We start from the raw sequence: 18,803 nt of genomic DNA on the forward strand, positions 1-18,803 counted from the left end.
GCTATGAAGTTATTGCTATGTGGGAAATGTTTTTAAGATGTCATGCGACCTGGCTCTTTCTGTTTTTGTTGTTGTTGCTGTTGATGTTGTGTTAAATAAAACATTGTGGTTGTCACCCTCCCCGCCCCCTCCCCCCCAACTCTCTCTCTCTCTCTCTCTCTCTCTCTCTCTCTCTCTCTCTCTCTCTCTCTCTCTCTTTCTCTCTCTCTCTCTCTCTCTCTCTCTCTCTCTCTCTCTCTCTCTCTTTCTCTCTCTCTCTCCCTTCTTTCCTCCTTCCCTCCCGTTCGCTTCGCCCCTTTCTTTCTCTCTCTGAAAGCAACGGTGATTCCACAATTTTCCCACTCCTCTTGTTCATTTTCTGTAAATTAATATGAAGTTATAAATCGCAAAACAACTCACTAATATACTTACTAACAAACCAAAAGCAAACACTTATAAGAGCCTCGATAAAAGTAACAAAATTTGCATTCTTTCCGTTTAATGACATCAATAAGAGCATAAACATAGGAAAGAGTTTCTGAATAAATGTAATAGCAGCTATCATGACGAATGATCGAGCTATGCCATATCATCAGATGAACAAACATATTATTAATAATATTATTGAACTCATTTGTTCAAAATACAATAAGCAGCATTCTAAAGTTTTAAAATCGGCACAGTAGTTAACTCTGTCTTGTTCCATCCTATTCAAGATCAGCTCAAAGTTTATTGTTCCCAAATGTTCAAGTTATGCCCTAACTTTTGTTCTAATACACTAAGACGAAGGTCACGTGATGTAGAGACTCCGCTAAAATTACATCAGTTGTTCATCAAACTGACCAGTTTTAAAGCAGTAGAGCTTTGAAGAGAACAACAGCGTCAACAGATAAACAGCTATCTCAAGTCCAGAATAAAAGGAAAGTGGAAAAAATCTAATCGCAAGAAGAATATCATTTGGAAGAAAAATTGGTCATGGCTTCCACAATAATCTCTCCACAAAAAACAAACACATGGATTTTTGTGATTTGCAGTTTGACCCTGAAGAAAGTTAATCTGCGATTGACGTCATCTGCATTCCTGGTCCTATTTTAAAAAATGGTTTTAAAATAATACAGTATCACCTCAAATATATTCACATTAAAATAGTTTTCAAAAAGTTCTGAACCTGTAATATGTTACCAATGATTCAAAGAACTGAACATTAAAACCTAATTATATTGGTATTTTAAAAAATGTTCACTTTTCTTGTTACCATTCGGTCTCAAAGACAACATTTCAGGGAGACCATTTGGAATGGAGTTAGATCGAAGCTGATGCTTCCTCGGCCTTCTTTCCACGCCCACTTCGCATTCACCAGTTTCTCTTCTGCCGCAGAGGAGTGCTCAAGACCATTACATGCCTGGACAGTTTTAAACTGGATTGGAGTCGTGATTCGGACGTTGCATTTCCCGCCGAAGGCCTCGTGGACACGGAGGATGATTGTGTTACTGCCGTCCTCAGCCTGGAGTCGGGATAAAAGTCTAAGATAAGAGTTCAACTCAAAACTATCGTTATCATATTGTCTTTTGATATATATTTTTAATTTTACGGATTTGGGCGGGGACTCCAGAGGTTTAATAATATCAATTATGATACTACTACATACAGTGCAAGCAGCCATTTATAGGCGCTGAAACACTAACATACTGACATGATCTTTCGCTGTCTGTGGCCGGGTACCCATTTCCACCTGGGTGAAGTGAGGAAAATTCGTGTAAAGTGCCTTTCCCAAAGACACAACGTCGGGCCCACGGCTCGAACCCCCGACCCCGCAATCTCACGATTACGAGTCCGGTAGCCTAACCACTAATACTACAACCACTACCACTACTACTACTACAACTACTACTACTACTACTCCTACTACTCCTACTACTCCTACTACTACTACAACTACTACTACTAGTTGCTGCTGCTACTACTACTACCTCTAATAATAATAATAATAATAATTATTATTATTATTATTATTATTCTCATTATTATTCTCATTATTATTATTATTATTATTATTATTATTATTATGATAAAAGTATGGTTTTTAGTATACATCGCTCAACCCGGATTAAAGTACACAGGCTCTGATCACTTTACAACACAACAGTAACATATATACAGCCTTTCGTACTCACCAATTTCACGGCCTGAAGCACGACCTGGTTGGAATTGAACTCAAACCAGTCGCTGCCACTGACACCCTTCTCCGGTGCTACAGGTGCCGGGGCCAGCATACTTCTCAAGGGGTTGTTGAAGGCCAGAGAGTAGTTGATGGTGCCAGCTTCCTGTAGACTGCCTGCAAGGGAAAAGAAAACACATGCTTACGAACTTGTCTAAGACGGTCATCCATTGTCAAGGAGAAGAGTGGTAATCTCAAACAGGTGATCTTCTTCCATGTGTCATTAATTATAGAAAAAACCGCAAGGGGTAAGGATGAATGAGAAAATGTCGTTTGTACCTGATTGTCCTGGACATGTGACTGTAAGAGCAGGTTTGGCTGAACGTAAAGAACCTGATCGGAATAACTTGTGGTTTCAAGAAAGGTTTCCGAAATGCCCTATAAGTGAAATCTTACAAATGGATGTTCACCGCATTTCCTCTATTGAACCCCCTTGACCATTTTCTTTGACATTCTTTTTACAGAGTCAACAGAAACAACCCACAAGCAATCGAACAGTTGAAACTCAAAGTTGAGCAGGAGGCCTACAGAATCGACCAAGGAAAGATTTTTAAAAAATCTCAACAACAAAAAATCGTGAGAAACACAAACCTTTGTGACTTGTTAATACGTAATTGGAAATTTTGATCAACATGCTACACGGTTGATCAAAATTTCCAATTACGTATTAACAAGTCACAAAGGTTTGTGTTTCTTTCGATTTTGGTTGAGATTTTAGAAACTTTTTTCCCAACAAGTTGGTTGAGCATCATAAGATTGATATGTACCTCTGGATTTCATTTAAAGAAGTTTTGTTTAAATGGGTTCAAAGACTACAGAACTTTGAATGGGTAATCTCTTTTAAACACTCTGTAAAACAAAATGAGAGTTCGATGTGCACTAAATAAAGTGTATTTTATTATACATTCATCAGTTGAGGTACTGAATTCCTCCCAGCCCCGTGCCCTGAAAGATATGTTTGAGGCAGCTTGCAAGCAAAATAAAGTTATATTTCTGGCGACTTTGTACCTCCGTAGGCCTACGTCCACATTGATCCCCTGTACAATTTGTCTTATTCTCAGGGTCACAGTCAAAGGTTATTTCGGGATAACATTTATTAGATCTAGCCTTTTAGAAATAAGCAGCATCAGTCTTCCAAGGCGAATCAGGATTATGGAAGGTGACATCATTAATGTAACGTCAAGAGAGCATTGTCTCAGACCATCAATGATTTATTTATAAAGCATTGTCTCAGAGCGCTGTAAAAAAGTTAGACCGGCGTATAAATAGAATGAAACACTACATATAATATTCAGTTCAGCAATATTTGGGGTTTTGTCAAACAAATCCCCCTACCACCCCCCCCCAACACACACACATCCACATTCATACAGAGTCTGTTCCAGGCTGGACTCTTTAATGCTAAGTTGATTGGATTTTTTGTTGTTTATTTTAAAGTTTAGTAAGAGTTTTACGGCACTTAGCAACACAATAAGGTCATATAAGTGCCAAAGATTAGTTGTGTTACACTAGAGTAAAAACACTCCAAAAAGATGGAGGAAAGATAAAGAAGATAGATATTTGTTAGGAAAGTAGAAGCAGACCACACCAGAGCGCCCACCAACCAACTACTCCAATTAAAGGAAAAACATCGAAGATTCTACGTGAGGAGCAGATGCTGTAAATCCATCTTTAAAAACGACAAAGTAATAGTATAACCGTCAACATCATGATGTCCCAAAACAAAAGTCTGCTTACCAAAATGAGGCAAGATGGCATAAGCACACGTCTGCAAGCCCATATCTGCCTCAGGGTCAGGGTTCTTTGGAGACCTTAGGCTGTGGAAATGAAAGGGACGGAGTAATAATGATATCAATATGTGTGGCATGGTGGTAAAATCAGGTGCTGGTCTAAATAATAAAATCGAAGAAGCCGGCATTTTTTCCACCAGTTGGGCAATTTTAATTGCTTTTTTCGGCTCTGCACCGTTGATGTCCACTTAAAATCACATTTCTGGGTTCATTTTTATCGAAAAACATTGATCAAATGCACATAAATTGATATAAATTGGCAACTTAATTAGATTAGTGGCTTCCAAGGATACTACAGGTTTGGAAGTCATAAAACATTGGGGCTCTTTTTCTTGCTAATTTAGCTCTGACATCAGGTTGCCCCCACCTCCTTCAATTACAAATATCTATACTTCTTTTTCAAGATATTATGGGCAATTATTTTAATCAAAAGCAGTTTCTTAATCTGTGGTATTGGTCGCATGTGCTCCAGAAATATTTTGTCGAAATTAAAATGACGAGATGTTGATAAAGACAAGATAAAATACGTAATGTAGGCCCAATTTCTAAAAGAGTAAACATACAGGGTGATCCGAAAACAAAAAACCCCAACAAAAAATTGTTTCAACTTTTTTTTCTAAATATCTCGCACAAAATTTGTACTGGAATGTTGTAATTTGGAACAGGTTTAATTCATTCAAAAGGAATTTGTTTGACATAAAATCCAAAAAGAAGAAACTAATTTTCGAAAACGAAAATGGCTTTTATAAAACCTCCTATAAATGCAAAATGCACTAATTTAAAAGATCTCGAAAGGAATGTCACAAAATGATTGGTTTGTTTTTTCATTTCCTTTTGTTTTTAAAATCCAATCTTTCCATCCCTGTAACCCTTATACAATACTTCTTTTCTTCTACAAAGTTAGAAAAATATTTTGTTTAAATTCTGAAATTCCTAGAACCAATGGTCTCCTTTGGACGCGACACATTCCAACACGTCGTTGGCAATGTTCAATGGAGGCCAAACACAAGGATCCACTCAGCCGTGAGTACTCTAAGCCACACACACTGTACACCTTACAATACTAATATGGAGCTGTTTCCAGCGACAATAAGGGGGAAGTGAGGTAGACCAAATAGACAGCGTAATGTGTGGAGTTGATATAACCTGAAAGTGAATATGGGCTTTGCCAAGGAATGATCGAGGAATCATGAACAAATTGCTATCCTCTGATAGATTTGCGAATGGGAAAATGGTAAGTCGTAGACGAAGATCTACCTTGAGAATGCGGACCGTTGAGATGTAGGAAAGTCATTACTACAAATATACTGACGGTCATTAAAAACGCACCACTTACAAAACAATTCAAGTAGTGGTGATGTGTTTATTTTTTAAAACAGATTGTACACCATTGCATTCTATGGTCATTTTGTGAACTTTCACAGCTGAAATGAAATGAAAAGGTCAAATGGCACCGCGAGCACAAAAATATGAAGTAACAAAAGTCATTTTTTAAAAATCAGAGCAATAAATTGAGTTTTTAACACCTGCTTTAGTGTCGTGTATGTCCTCCATTGGCCTGAATACAATGTACAGGATTGGTAGCGTCTTTTCATGGAACTGACAAGAGCCTGAAAGAACACCTGTGGAATCTTTACCCACCTATATGTCAAAGAACGCCCCGGCTCTTGGAGATTGTGTAGAGGTCTTTCACGAGACAAACGGCGGCCAAGCTCGTCCCATACATGCTCAATTGGTGCCATGTCAGGAGACAGTGATTGCTAAGGCAGGACATCAATGTTGTTTGCCTGCAGAAAAGCAGTGGTGGCTCGAGCGGTGTGGGGGAGGGCGTTGTCGTGTTGGAATAACTGCAGCTCTGGGTGTTGACCAAATAACGGCACGACGTGGTTCTGTAAAACCTGCTGGTACGTATTGGCATTCACAGGCTGGTCAAAAAAGTACAGTGGTGTGCAATAATCGTGGCTGAACACTCCCCATACCATTACGCTGCCTCCTCCCCATCTATCGTCCTCCAGCATGCAACAGTTGGCGTAGCGCTCGCCGAGCGTCTCCAGACTCTTCTTCTCCTGTCAGCATGCGAGAGGGCAAATCGACTCTCGTCAACTGTAAATGCTGCATGGCCCACTGCAAACATTGTTGACAATGCCTCTATGTCAGGACAGAACCAACGTACGGGCGTCTGGCTGCAAGTCCTGCTTCACGCAAACGGAGTCGCACGGCCCATTCAGATACTGGTCCACGCCGACCAACCACTTGACGACCTGTTTCCGGTGCTGGCAGGAAACGGTCCCGTAGGTGACGTTGGCGAATGTAACGGTCTTCTTACACTGGTGTTGTAACTCGTGGTTGGCTGCTCCGTTGCCGATCTGCTGTAGATTCAGTGGCTGCATTTCGTTGAGACAACTGGATTACAGTCGAGTGGCTACAGTTCATGCGCCTGGCAACCTGCCGTGCTGCCATTCCGGCTTGGGGCATTCCAATTGCCTTTTCACGTTCTTGCATGGAAAGTCGCGGCATTATTTACGCAGAAAAAAATCCGTCCCACAGAGTAAAGAATGTCAGTTTTTGTTAAGGGCGAATATAATCTCTCCCTAACAGCCAAAAAATTTGTCTCGTTGAACAAAGTTTAGGTTTGAGGCCAACACATCGAATTTTTGCATGTTGCACGTACGCATTGACAGTTTTGAACTGGGAACTTCAAATTTTGTGTGATCGGTAACCTATGTTGCCCGTGAACTTTTGTCAACCTCAATTGATGTCACTGGATAGATTTTAGTCCAAAATGTGCTCAATCCAAAATGGTGCGTTTTTAATTACCGTCAGTATATTTTCTACTGACAGACGTCCCATGGGGCTCATCTACTGAATTATGCACCCTATTGACGTTTAAATGAGTGCAAACGGTGTGTGTTTGACCTCAAGTGGTCTTTGTGTCTGGGAATGTTCAGTTCTGATTCTCTACAAGTCCTAACTGATGGACCATTTCCACCATTGACATCAAAGAAGGCCTTAAGGGCACTTTAACATTATTTAAGTACCATGTGCAAAACGTACGAAATGAGTTGGTGGTGAGGAAATGTTAAACACAAAAAGCTCTCTGCTCTTTACTAATCTTAACCATGAACTCAGCAGGCGAAGGAAACTTGAGAAAAACTATCTGCAAACTTCTGTTGGCCTGTTAGACTACTGCAGTTGGCAATATGACGCAATCGTTGAGAATTCTAGTGGTATGCCTAATACGAACGAGTGCGCCATGCTACAAACATGTGGACATAGCTGAAAATGGGTTGTTTTTTACGCGCTATGTAGAGCAAAACTATTCTGAGAATATATTTAAAAGGAATATCAAACAAATTCCTTTTGACTTCCAAATGTTGAGTACAAATTTGAAAAGAAAAATTTCAGTGTGGAGGATAATATGAACAAAAAAAGTTGTACAGTTGTTTTTTTAATTAAATCACCCTGTATTTTTTCTATCTCCGTAACTTTTTGCTTTCTGGGCTTTGTACATTTGAACTACTCGCCGAAAAAGCCTTCGACACAACCTGGAAGTACGGCATTCTTCGAGACCTGCACGCACTCGGCATACGTGGTCACCTCCCTGCCTTCATTGGCAACTTCCTGAAGAACCGTTCCTTCCAGGTTCGTGTCGGATCCTCCCTTTCAGACCCCCACCAACAGGAGGAAGGAGTCCCCCAGGGGAGCATCCTTTCTCCTCTCCTATTTGAAATTAAAATAAATTCCATAGTAAAAACCCTCCAAAACAGCATAGACAGCTCGTTATACGTTGACGACTTTTTGATATTATGCTGCCGTTCGAAAAATCCTCATCTGAGATCTATGGAAAGGCAGCTGCAAACGCAGCTGCACAAACTCGAAACGTGGGCAAACAATAACGGTTTCAAGTTCTCCCCGTCAAAGACGGTTTCAGTACACTTCTGCCGAAAAGGCAGACGTGTGCTGCAGCCGGATTTGACACTATACAGGGAAAGGATTCCCGTCCAGGACCAAGCTCGTTTCCTCGGCGTCATTTTCGACAAAAAACTCACATTCATACCACAAATCAAAGACCTTCGTGTGAGGTGCCAGAAAGCGTTAAACGCTTTGAAAATTCTATCGAATCCGGAATGGGGCGGGGACTCAAAACACCTTCTCCACTTGTACATCTCCCTTGTCCGGTCCAGGCTTGACTACGGCTGTCAAGTCTACGGATCGGCAAAACCACACATCTTAAAAATACTAGATCCAATACAAAACCAAGGACTCCGCCTCGCTCTGGGGGCTTTCCGCACTTCTCCGGTGGAGAGCCTCCAGGCCGAGGCCAACATACCACCACTCTCACTCAGACGCACACAACTCTCACTACAATACGCAGTTAAACAGAGCTCAACACCGGAAAATCCAGCGCACAACAGCATTTTTAAAACAAACCCAGAAACCATGAACAAATTCCAAAACAACGAAAAACTCATCAAACCCTTCGGCCTCAAAATCCTTGAGGATCTCAAAAACCTACACTTTTCCAAACAAGACATCCAACAAATTCTTTTCCCCGACCTCCCTCCGTGGCACCTCACCAAGGCAAAAGTAGACCTACAGCTGACCACGCACAACAAAGAAAGCACAAACACCAAAACTTTTTAAGCAGAATACAAAAAACTAATAGATAAATACCCCGGTGCGGAGCTCATCTTCACGGACGGCTCCAAAAAAGACAATGAAGTGGGCGCCGCAGCCCTATCTCCCAACAATACACACCAGAGGAGACTCCATCCTGAAGCCCCCATTTTCACTGCGGAGGCCACTGCCATTGACATGGCACTGGACTCTGTAGAAAATTCTTCTACCAAATCTTTCCTTATCCTTTCTGACTCTCTGTCTTGCATCACCTCACTCACAAACTACACACTCTTACATCCAAAAATAGTTAGGCTACAACAGAAAATTCATACACTATCCGAAACAGGATAAAACATCACGTTCGCATGGATACCCAGCCATGTGGGCATCCGAGGAAACGAGCAGGTAGACGACCTGGCAAAGAAAGCTTCATCCCTTCTGCTGGGATCAACGACAAACACTCTCTCACAGACTGACTTTAGAAATAAAGTCAAAAAGTACACCTCCAGTCTGTGGGAGAGCCACTGGGAAAAGCAGAAAAAATAATAAACTATATGAAATAAAACCCAAACTAGAACAGCGAAATCCTTCGGACCTCCCCAGAAGTGACGAAGTCATTTTTACTCGATTGTGCATCGGACACACGGCCCTGACCCACAAATACCTCCTACAGGGAGATGAGAAGCCGTTCTGTGTCGGATGCGACACAGATTTTACCATCTTAACAGAATGTCTAGACTTTGGAGAGACCCGAAGGAAATATTATAAAGGCAAGAAATTGCAAGATATTTTTTCCGTCGTTGGTCCCAGCAAAATTTTGAATTTTATGAAGGCCATTGGCCTTTATGGCAAATTGTGAAATGAAAACGTACTATTAAAAATTTTTATTGTTACTTATAAGAGTTGTTTTAAATCACAAATATATTTACACTGAATTTTAATATTTTAACATTTTAGCATTTTAAAGTCAATTAGTTAACCAATCGTGCAGTTAACTTTTGCGAGAAAGTAAACAACTTGTGTTTCGCGCGCTCATATGACCATAGCAGTTTCGAGCGCCGTAAAACCCTATACTACTACTATTACTACTACTCGCCGAAGCTGTAATTATTAATGTGTCATTCCTGTTTTCGGGGACAAAAATCAAATAAAAGCAAATTAATACTCACAGGGACATACGCAGGGTTCCATCTACTGCAGCCCAGCCATATTTGCAGTCGTTCATAACACTGACACCAAAGCCATGCTCCGATAGGTCCGCCCACTTATGGCCGCAAACCTGGGGAGAGTGCATTATGATGATGTCTTTTTGTTCGAGAGTGAGGGCTGAAAAGACTGTGGAACCAAGATAGACAGACAGACCGACAGACTGATAGACACACAGACACACAGACACACAAACAGTCAACGACAGAGTGACACAGAGAGATAAAGAGAGATACTTCTTTTTTTGTCTTTTGGAGGGGAGGTTAATGTTTCTATCAATACTAATTGGTTATTTCAGAGGAGGGACCTCCGAATTTAACGTCAGTCTCCGATAGGACAGAGACAATGAATGGGCTGAAATCCATGGAAACCTGACAAACGACCAGAGTTCAAGAATATCCGGTCCGGTTTAGGATTCGAACTGTGGCCATCTGCTCCGTTGTCCCCCATAATACCAACTGAGCTAATGGAGCGCCGAGAGAGGGAGCGAGAGTAAAAGAGTAAGAGAGAGAGGGTTGAGAGGGAGAGAGAGGGGGAGAGAGAGAAAGGGAGAGCGGAGAGAGAGAGAGAGAGAGAGAGAGAGAGAGAGAGAGAGAGAGTAAAAAGGTTTTATTAACCCGTCATGTTCACATGCAAAATATCATTTCCCCAAGTTCCATGTTGTAGATCAGATCCAATATGAATGTATTATGAAAAAGCACATTTCTACTCTCCTATATCTCACCTCATATCTTGCCGAGTCCCAAGAAGTGTTGTAGTGGTTGGGTCGGCGCAGAAAGCCACTCTGTATGTCGTAGGAAGCTTCAGTGGCGTGCACAGTGGTGGGGAACTCGACCTTGAGACACTTACGGTTCATATGCCATGTAGTCTGTAAAGGTAAAGTACGTGTAAAAGTTTAACGCCCCTGTCGGGATTATTTCGGGTGATTTAAGAGGCAGGACCTCCATCTCCAATAGAAGTGAGTCAATTGGGTTAAGATCTTTGAAAAATCCACATAGCTATCCCAGTTCAAGAATGCCCAGTCTGGGATTCAAAAGAGGACCATCAGCTCAATGGTTCAGAAGGATGTCAACTGAGCTGACTGGGTGCCCGTGTAATCTCTCGGCCACAGAAAAGATGGCATCGTTATAATATTGCTGTTGGCGTGATATACGACAGCTTAACATCCTTCCAACCTGATCTCAGGATCGTAACTTGCCAGTTTTTACCTGAGCCTCATTAGAGTTTAGAACCTCGGTGGTAGCAGAGCAATCGTTGTTTTTTGTTGTTGTTTTTTTTTTTTGCTTTGTTTTATTTTGTTTCGTTTCTTTGTTTTTTAATGTAGGTTTTTACTGACACCGTCGACGCAGTATGGATCATTTAGGAAGAGGATTTCGACCATGTCTATCAGGGCCAACCCGAAATGAGAATTACAGGGTGATGCAAAAAAAACTTTACAACTTTTTTTCTGAATATCTCGCGCAAAAATTGTTCTAGAATGCTGTAATTTGGAACAGACATAATCATTCAAAAGGAATTTGTTTGATATAAAATCCAAGAAGAAGAAATATGTTTTGAAAACGGAAACGGCTAAAAGAAAAAAGCACCCAAAAACGCAAAGTTCACCAATGTTTAAAAATCTTGTAAAGGAAGTCGTGAAAAGATTAGTTGAGCTTTTTCTTTATTTTCTCTGTGACATTAATTTTCCATCCCTGTGACATTTAAACAATATTTAATTACTTTTACAGAGTTTTAAAAACCTAATGATTTCATTCTGAAATTCCTAGAAGCAGTGCTCCACATTCCATCCTTTGGACTCGACACATTTTTAACGCGTCGCTCGAAATGTTCACTGGCGCCCTAACACAAGGACCTGCTAAACCATGAGTTTTTAAAGCCACATACACTGTACATGTTCACTAAGAAATGGCTTCTAGAGACAATAGAGTGGGGGGTGCCCAATTGACAGGATTTTTTAAAGTTAACATATCCTGCAGGGTGAAAATGGGCTTTGCACTAAACCAAATGTCATCGAGGAAAAGATCCCTTTTTACAAGACAATCGAGGAATCATGAACACATTGCTATGCTCTGATCATATAGTTACTCCAAGGCTCTGATCCATGTCATCTCAGCCTAGCAAAGATGAACTAGGTATAGTCGTAGGTTAACATATGCCATGAGAATGCAGACTGTTGATGTGTAGGAAAGTCCTAGGTGTAGATCGTCTACGGACAGACGTCTCTTAGGACTCGGCTTCTGAAATCTGCACTCCGGTGACGTTTAAAGGGCTGCGCATGGTGTGTGTTCGACCTGAAGTTGTCATTTTTTAAAGAACTTTTTAGTTCTGATTCGCTATAGATCCAAACTGACGGAACTTCTCTACTCATGATGCCAAAGGTCTTGAGGGCACCTAAACATTCTCTCCATGCCGAGCGCAGAACTTACGAAATGTCAGGGATGGTGAGTTTGTGGAGAGGTAATGTTCAATACAAAAGCTCTCTGCTCTTTACTAAAGGTAGCCATGATCTCAGCAGGCAAACAAAATTTGGAAAAATAATATCTGCAGACTTCTGTTGACTTGTTAGACAGCTGTAGCTTGCAATATGGCGCGATTGTTGCAACTTTTAGTGGTAGGCCTAATGCGAACTGGTGCGTCAAACTATGAAAATGGCGACAAGGTTGAAAAATGGGTTGTTTTTTTAATGCGCTATATAGAGCAAAACCATTCAATGGACTAATCTTAAATACGTATCAGACAAATTCCTTTTGGCTTTCAAATGTTATATTCAAATCTGAAACGCAAAACTTCAGTATGGAGGAAGATATTTACAAAACAAGTTGTAAAGTTTTTTTTTGGATCACCCTGTATAAAAGATCCCTGCAAAAGGACATATTCTCGATAAAGATTCTCCCCACATTGGGATCAAATTCAGTTCTTCTGCAAGCGACAGCTAAGCGCCTGGCCGCTACAACTAGGACGCCGAAGACCATATTCTTTGTTGTTGTTGTTGTTGTTGTTGTTGTTATTGTTGTTGTTGTTGTTGTTGTTTGTTTGTTTGTTTTTTTGTAAGTTTTTTTTACAGCGCGCGCAACTGCATAAGGTCATATGAGCGCGCGGACACACCTAACATTTTCAGTTGGTAAGAAATTTTGATTTTTGCTCGGGTGGCGGCCGAAGCCTACTCTTATCGATTTTGGACTACCAATGGATCTTCAACATGCAACAACTTCTCTGTGAAATCTACAGGGCGTTCCAATTTTCATAAAACCTCATCACTGCCAGAATTGCTTTACCATCATGCTTAAGAGTTGAGAAAGTCCTGGCTGAATCAGTAAAGGGGTTTATGCCTCGTTAGAATTTTGATCCAGAATCGCCAACAGCACAGTTGCTGTGGTGCTATGCATGTGAAAAGAGCACCGTAACATCTCAAAATCTCGCTAGTTTTCGTCCTGTTGATGGTGCCGTTGTTATTTACAATTTCTTTTTCCATTGGAAGCAAGTTCAGTTCTTAACATCTTTAGAAAGTGTGGAGAGTTAAGTTTTGGTTTAGGAGTTGAAACAAGAAAATACATGAATAATGATGACAGATGAGCCACCAACGAAACGAGAGAAGATCAAATAAAATAGTGCTGAATAGAGTGAGAATACCCTAAGACAGAATTTACACCTCACCTTCAAATTGACCCTGAGGTAAGGGCTGTCTGCGTCCAACACGATCTCCTGCTCTATGGAACTGTTGTCACTGATCTTCAGCCCGACCTGGGGAGAAACTTCTGAGTAAGACACATTCATGGGAATTGAACAGTCAGTGCACTTGCTCCTTTCAACACTGAAATATTATCAAAGAGGTCAGATTTATGATTTTTAAATAATTATCTCCATTAGACGTGTACAGAGAAGAGGAAGAGCCTTAAAACAGTCAAACAATCTTGGTTTAAATCGCTTCAATCTTATGTGTCCGCTTTCACCAGATGGTGATCAGAGAAAGAGACTGCGGTGAGCAAGAATTCTGACAAGTATCAACATGGTTGGGGTGGGGGAAGGAAACGGCAATCCCAAGTCATGACTCTGAGGTGCTCTCTTGTACTGTTTTCTTTTGCCTGACGGCACAGCAATTTCCTTATCATCAATGCAACTCAATATACTCCTTAATTGTTTTTCTTTCAGTCAGTTGTATCTTCTGCTTATTTTGCGGAAATCAAATGAATTATCTAACAAAACAGCATAATGAAGAAAACAATAATGATCCTACAGGGTAATTATTATGACAGACAATTGTGCAGAACTATTAGTCAATATAACAAACAAATCATTTTGGCTTGCGATTTATCTAGGCACGCCCTGCTTCTTGAACTAAGACACAAGAAGAACCCAGAAATTTAATTTCTCACCTTAACAACAGCCTTCAGTTTGTTACTGTAGCTGTCTGCTGATGTCGTCTGTGAGATGGTTTTCCTGTATGAATGATTTTTAAAAAAGCAGTGTCCACTAATTAGAGATGGAAAGCTCCCAATTTTTAAGTGTTGTAACAAGAGTTTATCAAAACTTTTTTGCTACGTTTTTGTGAGAAATTAGGTTTTTTTCGCAATTATTGCTACTTCTGCTCTTTGTATTCTAGGTACGTTACTCTTTAAAAAGAATTTTGCTAAAACTCAATAATATCAATGCCATCAACGCGATTTTGGGGACGTATAATATTAATTTATAACCATCTAAGATATAGAAGTGAAAAGTCTGGAACAAACTATCCTTGGTAAACAAAATAGAAACTGTTTACCATTACAATAGTCAAGAATGTACCTGGTCTCCAGATGATAGTCCATGATGTCCCAGGCATCCCAGTAAAGGGGAACGTCATCGTAGATCACAAACTGGTTCATGGGCTGTTGGGGATCTACAGCTTCTTTGGTCCACCTGCACAGTGAAAAACCAGTGAACATATAGGCTCATGCCAACAGTTTGATCAGTAGACTTTCATTTATTTTTAATCCTTTCACTGCCAGACCCACTTAATGATACAACCAAACCGCTCAAGACAGAGCCAGGCATGGACCTGAAGGTACCAAAGACAACGTCACACGATAGAAGAGCAACTGGGAACTTGCAGCTTAGTTTTTCTCAAATAAGTTTGTTTAAAATAACACCATTTTTTAAAAACCAATCTGGTCAAGTGCGACATGGAAATCCGCAATCCGAAAGAGGTTAAAAAATTCCCCCAATCCATTTATAGGGTTCATTCTTTAAAATTTAAAGGAAAATGTCCTGTCCGTCTGCCTCTTCGGGGAACGACGCGTTTTGTAATCTACCAAGCGTATCTCTTGTCTAGAAAAAACAACACCCAGAACAGACCTATTGGCGGCTTTGTCGAATCTCTTTAACGACACGATCCTCCCGCTGCGATCAACACATGCTCTGATGATCCCGTTATCTAAGACAAATACTTCGCCAAATGGTTGAACCTCCTGAGGTGAGTAGAGAAAATAACTATGATTATAAAAGTAGTAACTATAATGACGGAAAGAAGAAGAAGAAGAAGAAGAAGAAGAAGAAGAAGAAGAAGAAGAAGAGGAGGAAGAGGGGGAGGAGGAGGAGGAGGAGAAGGAGGAGGAGGAGGAGGAGGAGGAGGAGGAGGAAGAGGAAGAGGACGAAAAAGAAGAAGAAGAGGACGAAGAAGAAGAAGAAGAAGAAGAAGAAGAAGAAGAAGAAAAAGAAGAAGAAGAAGAAGAAGAAGAAGTAGAAGAAGATGAGAAGTGATAATGATTATTAAAGCAATAAGAATGATAATACTGATTCTAACGATTATAATTATAATAATAACAGTAACAACAGTATAACAATAATCGTGCTATGCTATGATTAATTGGAATTATCATAAGGGATCGGATTTATGTAGTTTACACTGCTTACTCATTTAATGAGATTTCAATAGTTTTTTTAAAAGTTCTTTGACGACATTTTAATCAAATAGGAATGATTTAATTCAACGTTGCTAGAAAGACACCCTCCCCCCACCGTGTACACAATTACACAATTACGATACCTAAACAGTCTTATAAAAGTAACAAGCACCTCGTAATCTGTAACTATCTTTGGATTGTTTGCATCATTTGTCTTAGTTTTAAAAAACAACAAACATATTATCAACACTATGTTGTCCATCCAAAGCGGAGAGGATGAAACCGAAGACACAGTGTACAGGAAAATATGTGTCACGACATAAAGGAATCAGGCGCTTGTCATATTTTGGGCATATAGAGTTATTGATATCATATTAAAGCTCGTTCATTATATTGCTTTGGATTTTAAAAATACATACCTGGCTGTTATAGACATCGACATATTTGCATTTGAATGAGGGAGGGGTCGACTGGTGTCAGTGGTACAATTTGCGAGAAAATGGCCACAAAGTTTGGTGACTTCAAAAGATTTTTGACTTCCAAAGTTTGCGTGTCTTTGGAAACATCATAATGTTACTTTTTTTTTCGCCTTTGATCAGCGTTTTTCAGTTAAATTCACGCAGAAGTATGTTTTCAAATGACCATAAAAGGTGTTGAGCCCAGTGGAAGGAATTTTTTTTTTCAATGCTGATTTTTTTTTATTGGGCGCCTGACTTCACCATGATGCCACGCCTTATAGGATTAATAGTCCGGTGTAAAATGTCCCACTCACCTGTCTTTTCACAGACACATTGTCAGTCCCAGCTTGCCCATTCTGAGCTCTAGTAATCTCACAAGCACTGAGGGATCTGATGGACAGAGGGGGTACCTCCACCTCAACTTGGAAGGAAGAGAACAAGTTACAATAACAATTCCCTGGATATGAAACCATAGTCAACACAAAAACATTTTGGGGCAAGAGGAGTAAATGAAAAGCTGTTTTCCAAGGCCCACTTTTATTATTATTTGCCATTCATCTAATGATGGGAACCTCCTCTTCCGAACTAAGCCATATACTGTGGAAACCATACATAACAGGCCCGGTAATAACAGGGACCCGGTAATAACAGGGATTTTTTAAATCCCCGTTTCTTCCTACTCTTTGTCTCTATTAAAAGTTATCGGCAATTACAGGGCCTCATCGGAGCCCAACCGGTTATAGCAGGAACAAAGGCTCGTTAACAATGTGTAAAAAGTAAGAGAGAGAGAGAGAGAGAGAGAGAGAGAGAGAGAGAGAGAGAAGGAGAGAGAGAGAGAGAGAGAGAGAGAGAGAGAGAGAGAGAGAGAGAGAGAGTAACGCAGTGTTGGAGCAAGCCCACGCAAGCCATGCCACTGCAAGCACACACCGCGTATGAAGCGAGAGAGGGCTGCCGTGTGCTGCAGACCTCGATCTAGCCCGAAACCTAGCAACACGCACGCGTAATGTGTCACCAACGATGTCACGCGCAAGAAAAAATGCCTTCCAAGTGACAAAAAATACGTAATAATCCAGACTGTTGACAAAAAGCAAGCTCCACTGGCAGAGATTTGTCGTCAGTTCGACATTCCACAAGGGTCGATTCACACCATTATCAAGGATAGAGAGAAGATAGTGGCAGCATACTCCAAAGGAAAGTTTGCTCCGGATCGAAAGAAGATGAGAGATGAGACTACCCGATGCAGATGCTGTGGACCAAGCTCTTCTGATATGGTTTAAGAAGGCAAGGAGAAAGTTGGTGCCAATACCCCTGTTCGTGGGTACTTGTGGCAAGGGAAACTACCCATGAATAAGTACAGCTGGATTAGTCCACAAATGCTTGCTTTCCTTGCATTTCTGATTTAACAGGGATCGGATATAACAGGACTTTTTCTCTACTCCCACCATCCCTGTCATATCAGGTTTCCACTGTAGATACCCCCCCTCCCCCCTCCCCGCAAGAAAAAAATCCCCAATATGAATAACAACAAAATAAAACAATTCCAATAATGATGCCATCTGTTTTCCCTTAATTCTCTTAAGATTTTGTTCATGTATAAAATATATAACTAAACAAAGAAATGAAGTATATGTCTTAATTATATCATTCCCTCCTTACTCTTTATTTGAACTCATTCGAATCTTTGTACGTCAATGTCTTATTCACCCTTCTCTGCAGTTACCTTTTGTCCTAAATCAGCCATCATTCTCTTCTCATTCATCTTCATAATAATCGTTCTTGCCCTTTACAACGACAAGAGAGATTTTGAACGTTCACAGTACACTAAATAAATATACCTACCACATGCAATGTCGGCAGAAACATTGTGTTCACGGACTTCCGGGAGTATCTCATCATTATTGTTGGCCTGGTGCCAAAACTCAATGACCTCACGACGGGGAAACGGTTGGGTGTTAATCAAGAATGTCTCCTTGGGTGTGCCTTCTGCTGGCGTAGTCTGAATAACAAAAAAAAATCAATTTTATGATACTACAGCTATGCATCATTTATACTTATAACGATAGAATTTCATGCAGACCTCTACTGTTCCTAAATTACGATATAACGTTAAATAGAGGTAGATTGAATAGTTCCATATCATAACTATAGGCGAATTACAACAGGTTGGTTTAGAATTAAGTATGGACAGAAAGAAAAGTTCCCGGCGACTGGCAATAAGCGGTCGCAGTACCAATCTGAAAGAAGAAAGGCAGTAAGAGAGACTGTAGAATGTATAGAGGCATTTCACTGCTAAGCCATGTGGGCAAGATGTTGGCCAAGATATTGGAATGGCGAACAAGACACAAAGTTGAACCATTTCTGAGTGAGGGCCAAATGGGATTTAGAAAGGGAAGAGGATGCCCTGACGCAATATTTGCCCTACGACAAATGTGCGAAAGAGTAATAAAACACAACATGGAACTAAATATAGTATTTATCAGCCAGGAGAAAGCCTTCGACAGAGTGAACAGAAACAAGCTGTGGAAAGAACTCGAAAACTACACTGTAAGAGGCCGACTTCTAGATAACATCCGTGCCATTTACGAGAACAGCATAAGTACAGTAAGAACGTCAGAAGGACTCACAGAATGGTTCGAGATAACATCCGGAATAA

The 18,803-nt window shown here is 40.5% G+C and overlaps 1 protein-coding gene across 1 annotated transcript in view; it reads right to left on the reverse strand.

Annotated features, from left to right (window-relative positions):
• Positions 1 to 1,087: 1,087 nt before the first annotated feature.
• The window catches only part of LOC101852078 (alpha-mannosidase 2C1), a gene marked incomplete at both ends in the record, with an annotated part of 37,935 nt that continues 20,219 nt past the window's right edge, over positions 1,088 to 18,803 (reverse strand). The window contains 11 exon segments of the mRNA XM_005113029.2: positions 1,088 to 1,483; positions 2,154 to 2,314; positions 3,935 to 4,014; positions 9,777 to 9,886; positions 10,538 to 10,681; positions 13,468 to 13,554; positions 14,187 to 14,250; positions 14,596 to 14,709; positions 15,145 to 15,257; positions 16,465 to 16,571; positions 17,990 to 18,146. Of these exon segments, the coding sequence (XP_005113086.2) occupies positions 1,244 to 1,483; positions 2,154 to 2,314; positions 3,935 to 4,014; positions 9,777 to 9,886; positions 10,538 to 10,681; positions 13,468 to 13,554; positions 14,187 to 14,250; positions 14,596 to 14,709; positions 15,145 to 15,257; positions 16,465 to 16,571; positions 17,990 to 18,146 (1,377 nt within the window).

Source organism: Aplysia californica, unplaced genomic scaffold, assembly GCF_000002075.1.
Source record: "Aplysia californica isolate F4 #8 unplaced genomic scaffold, AplCal3.0 scaffold01562, whole genome shotgun sequence".
In the NCBI taxonomy this organism is placed as follows: domain Eukaryota; kingdom Metazoa; phylum Mollusca; class Gastropoda; order Aplysiida; family Aplysiidae; genus Aplysia; species Aplysia californica.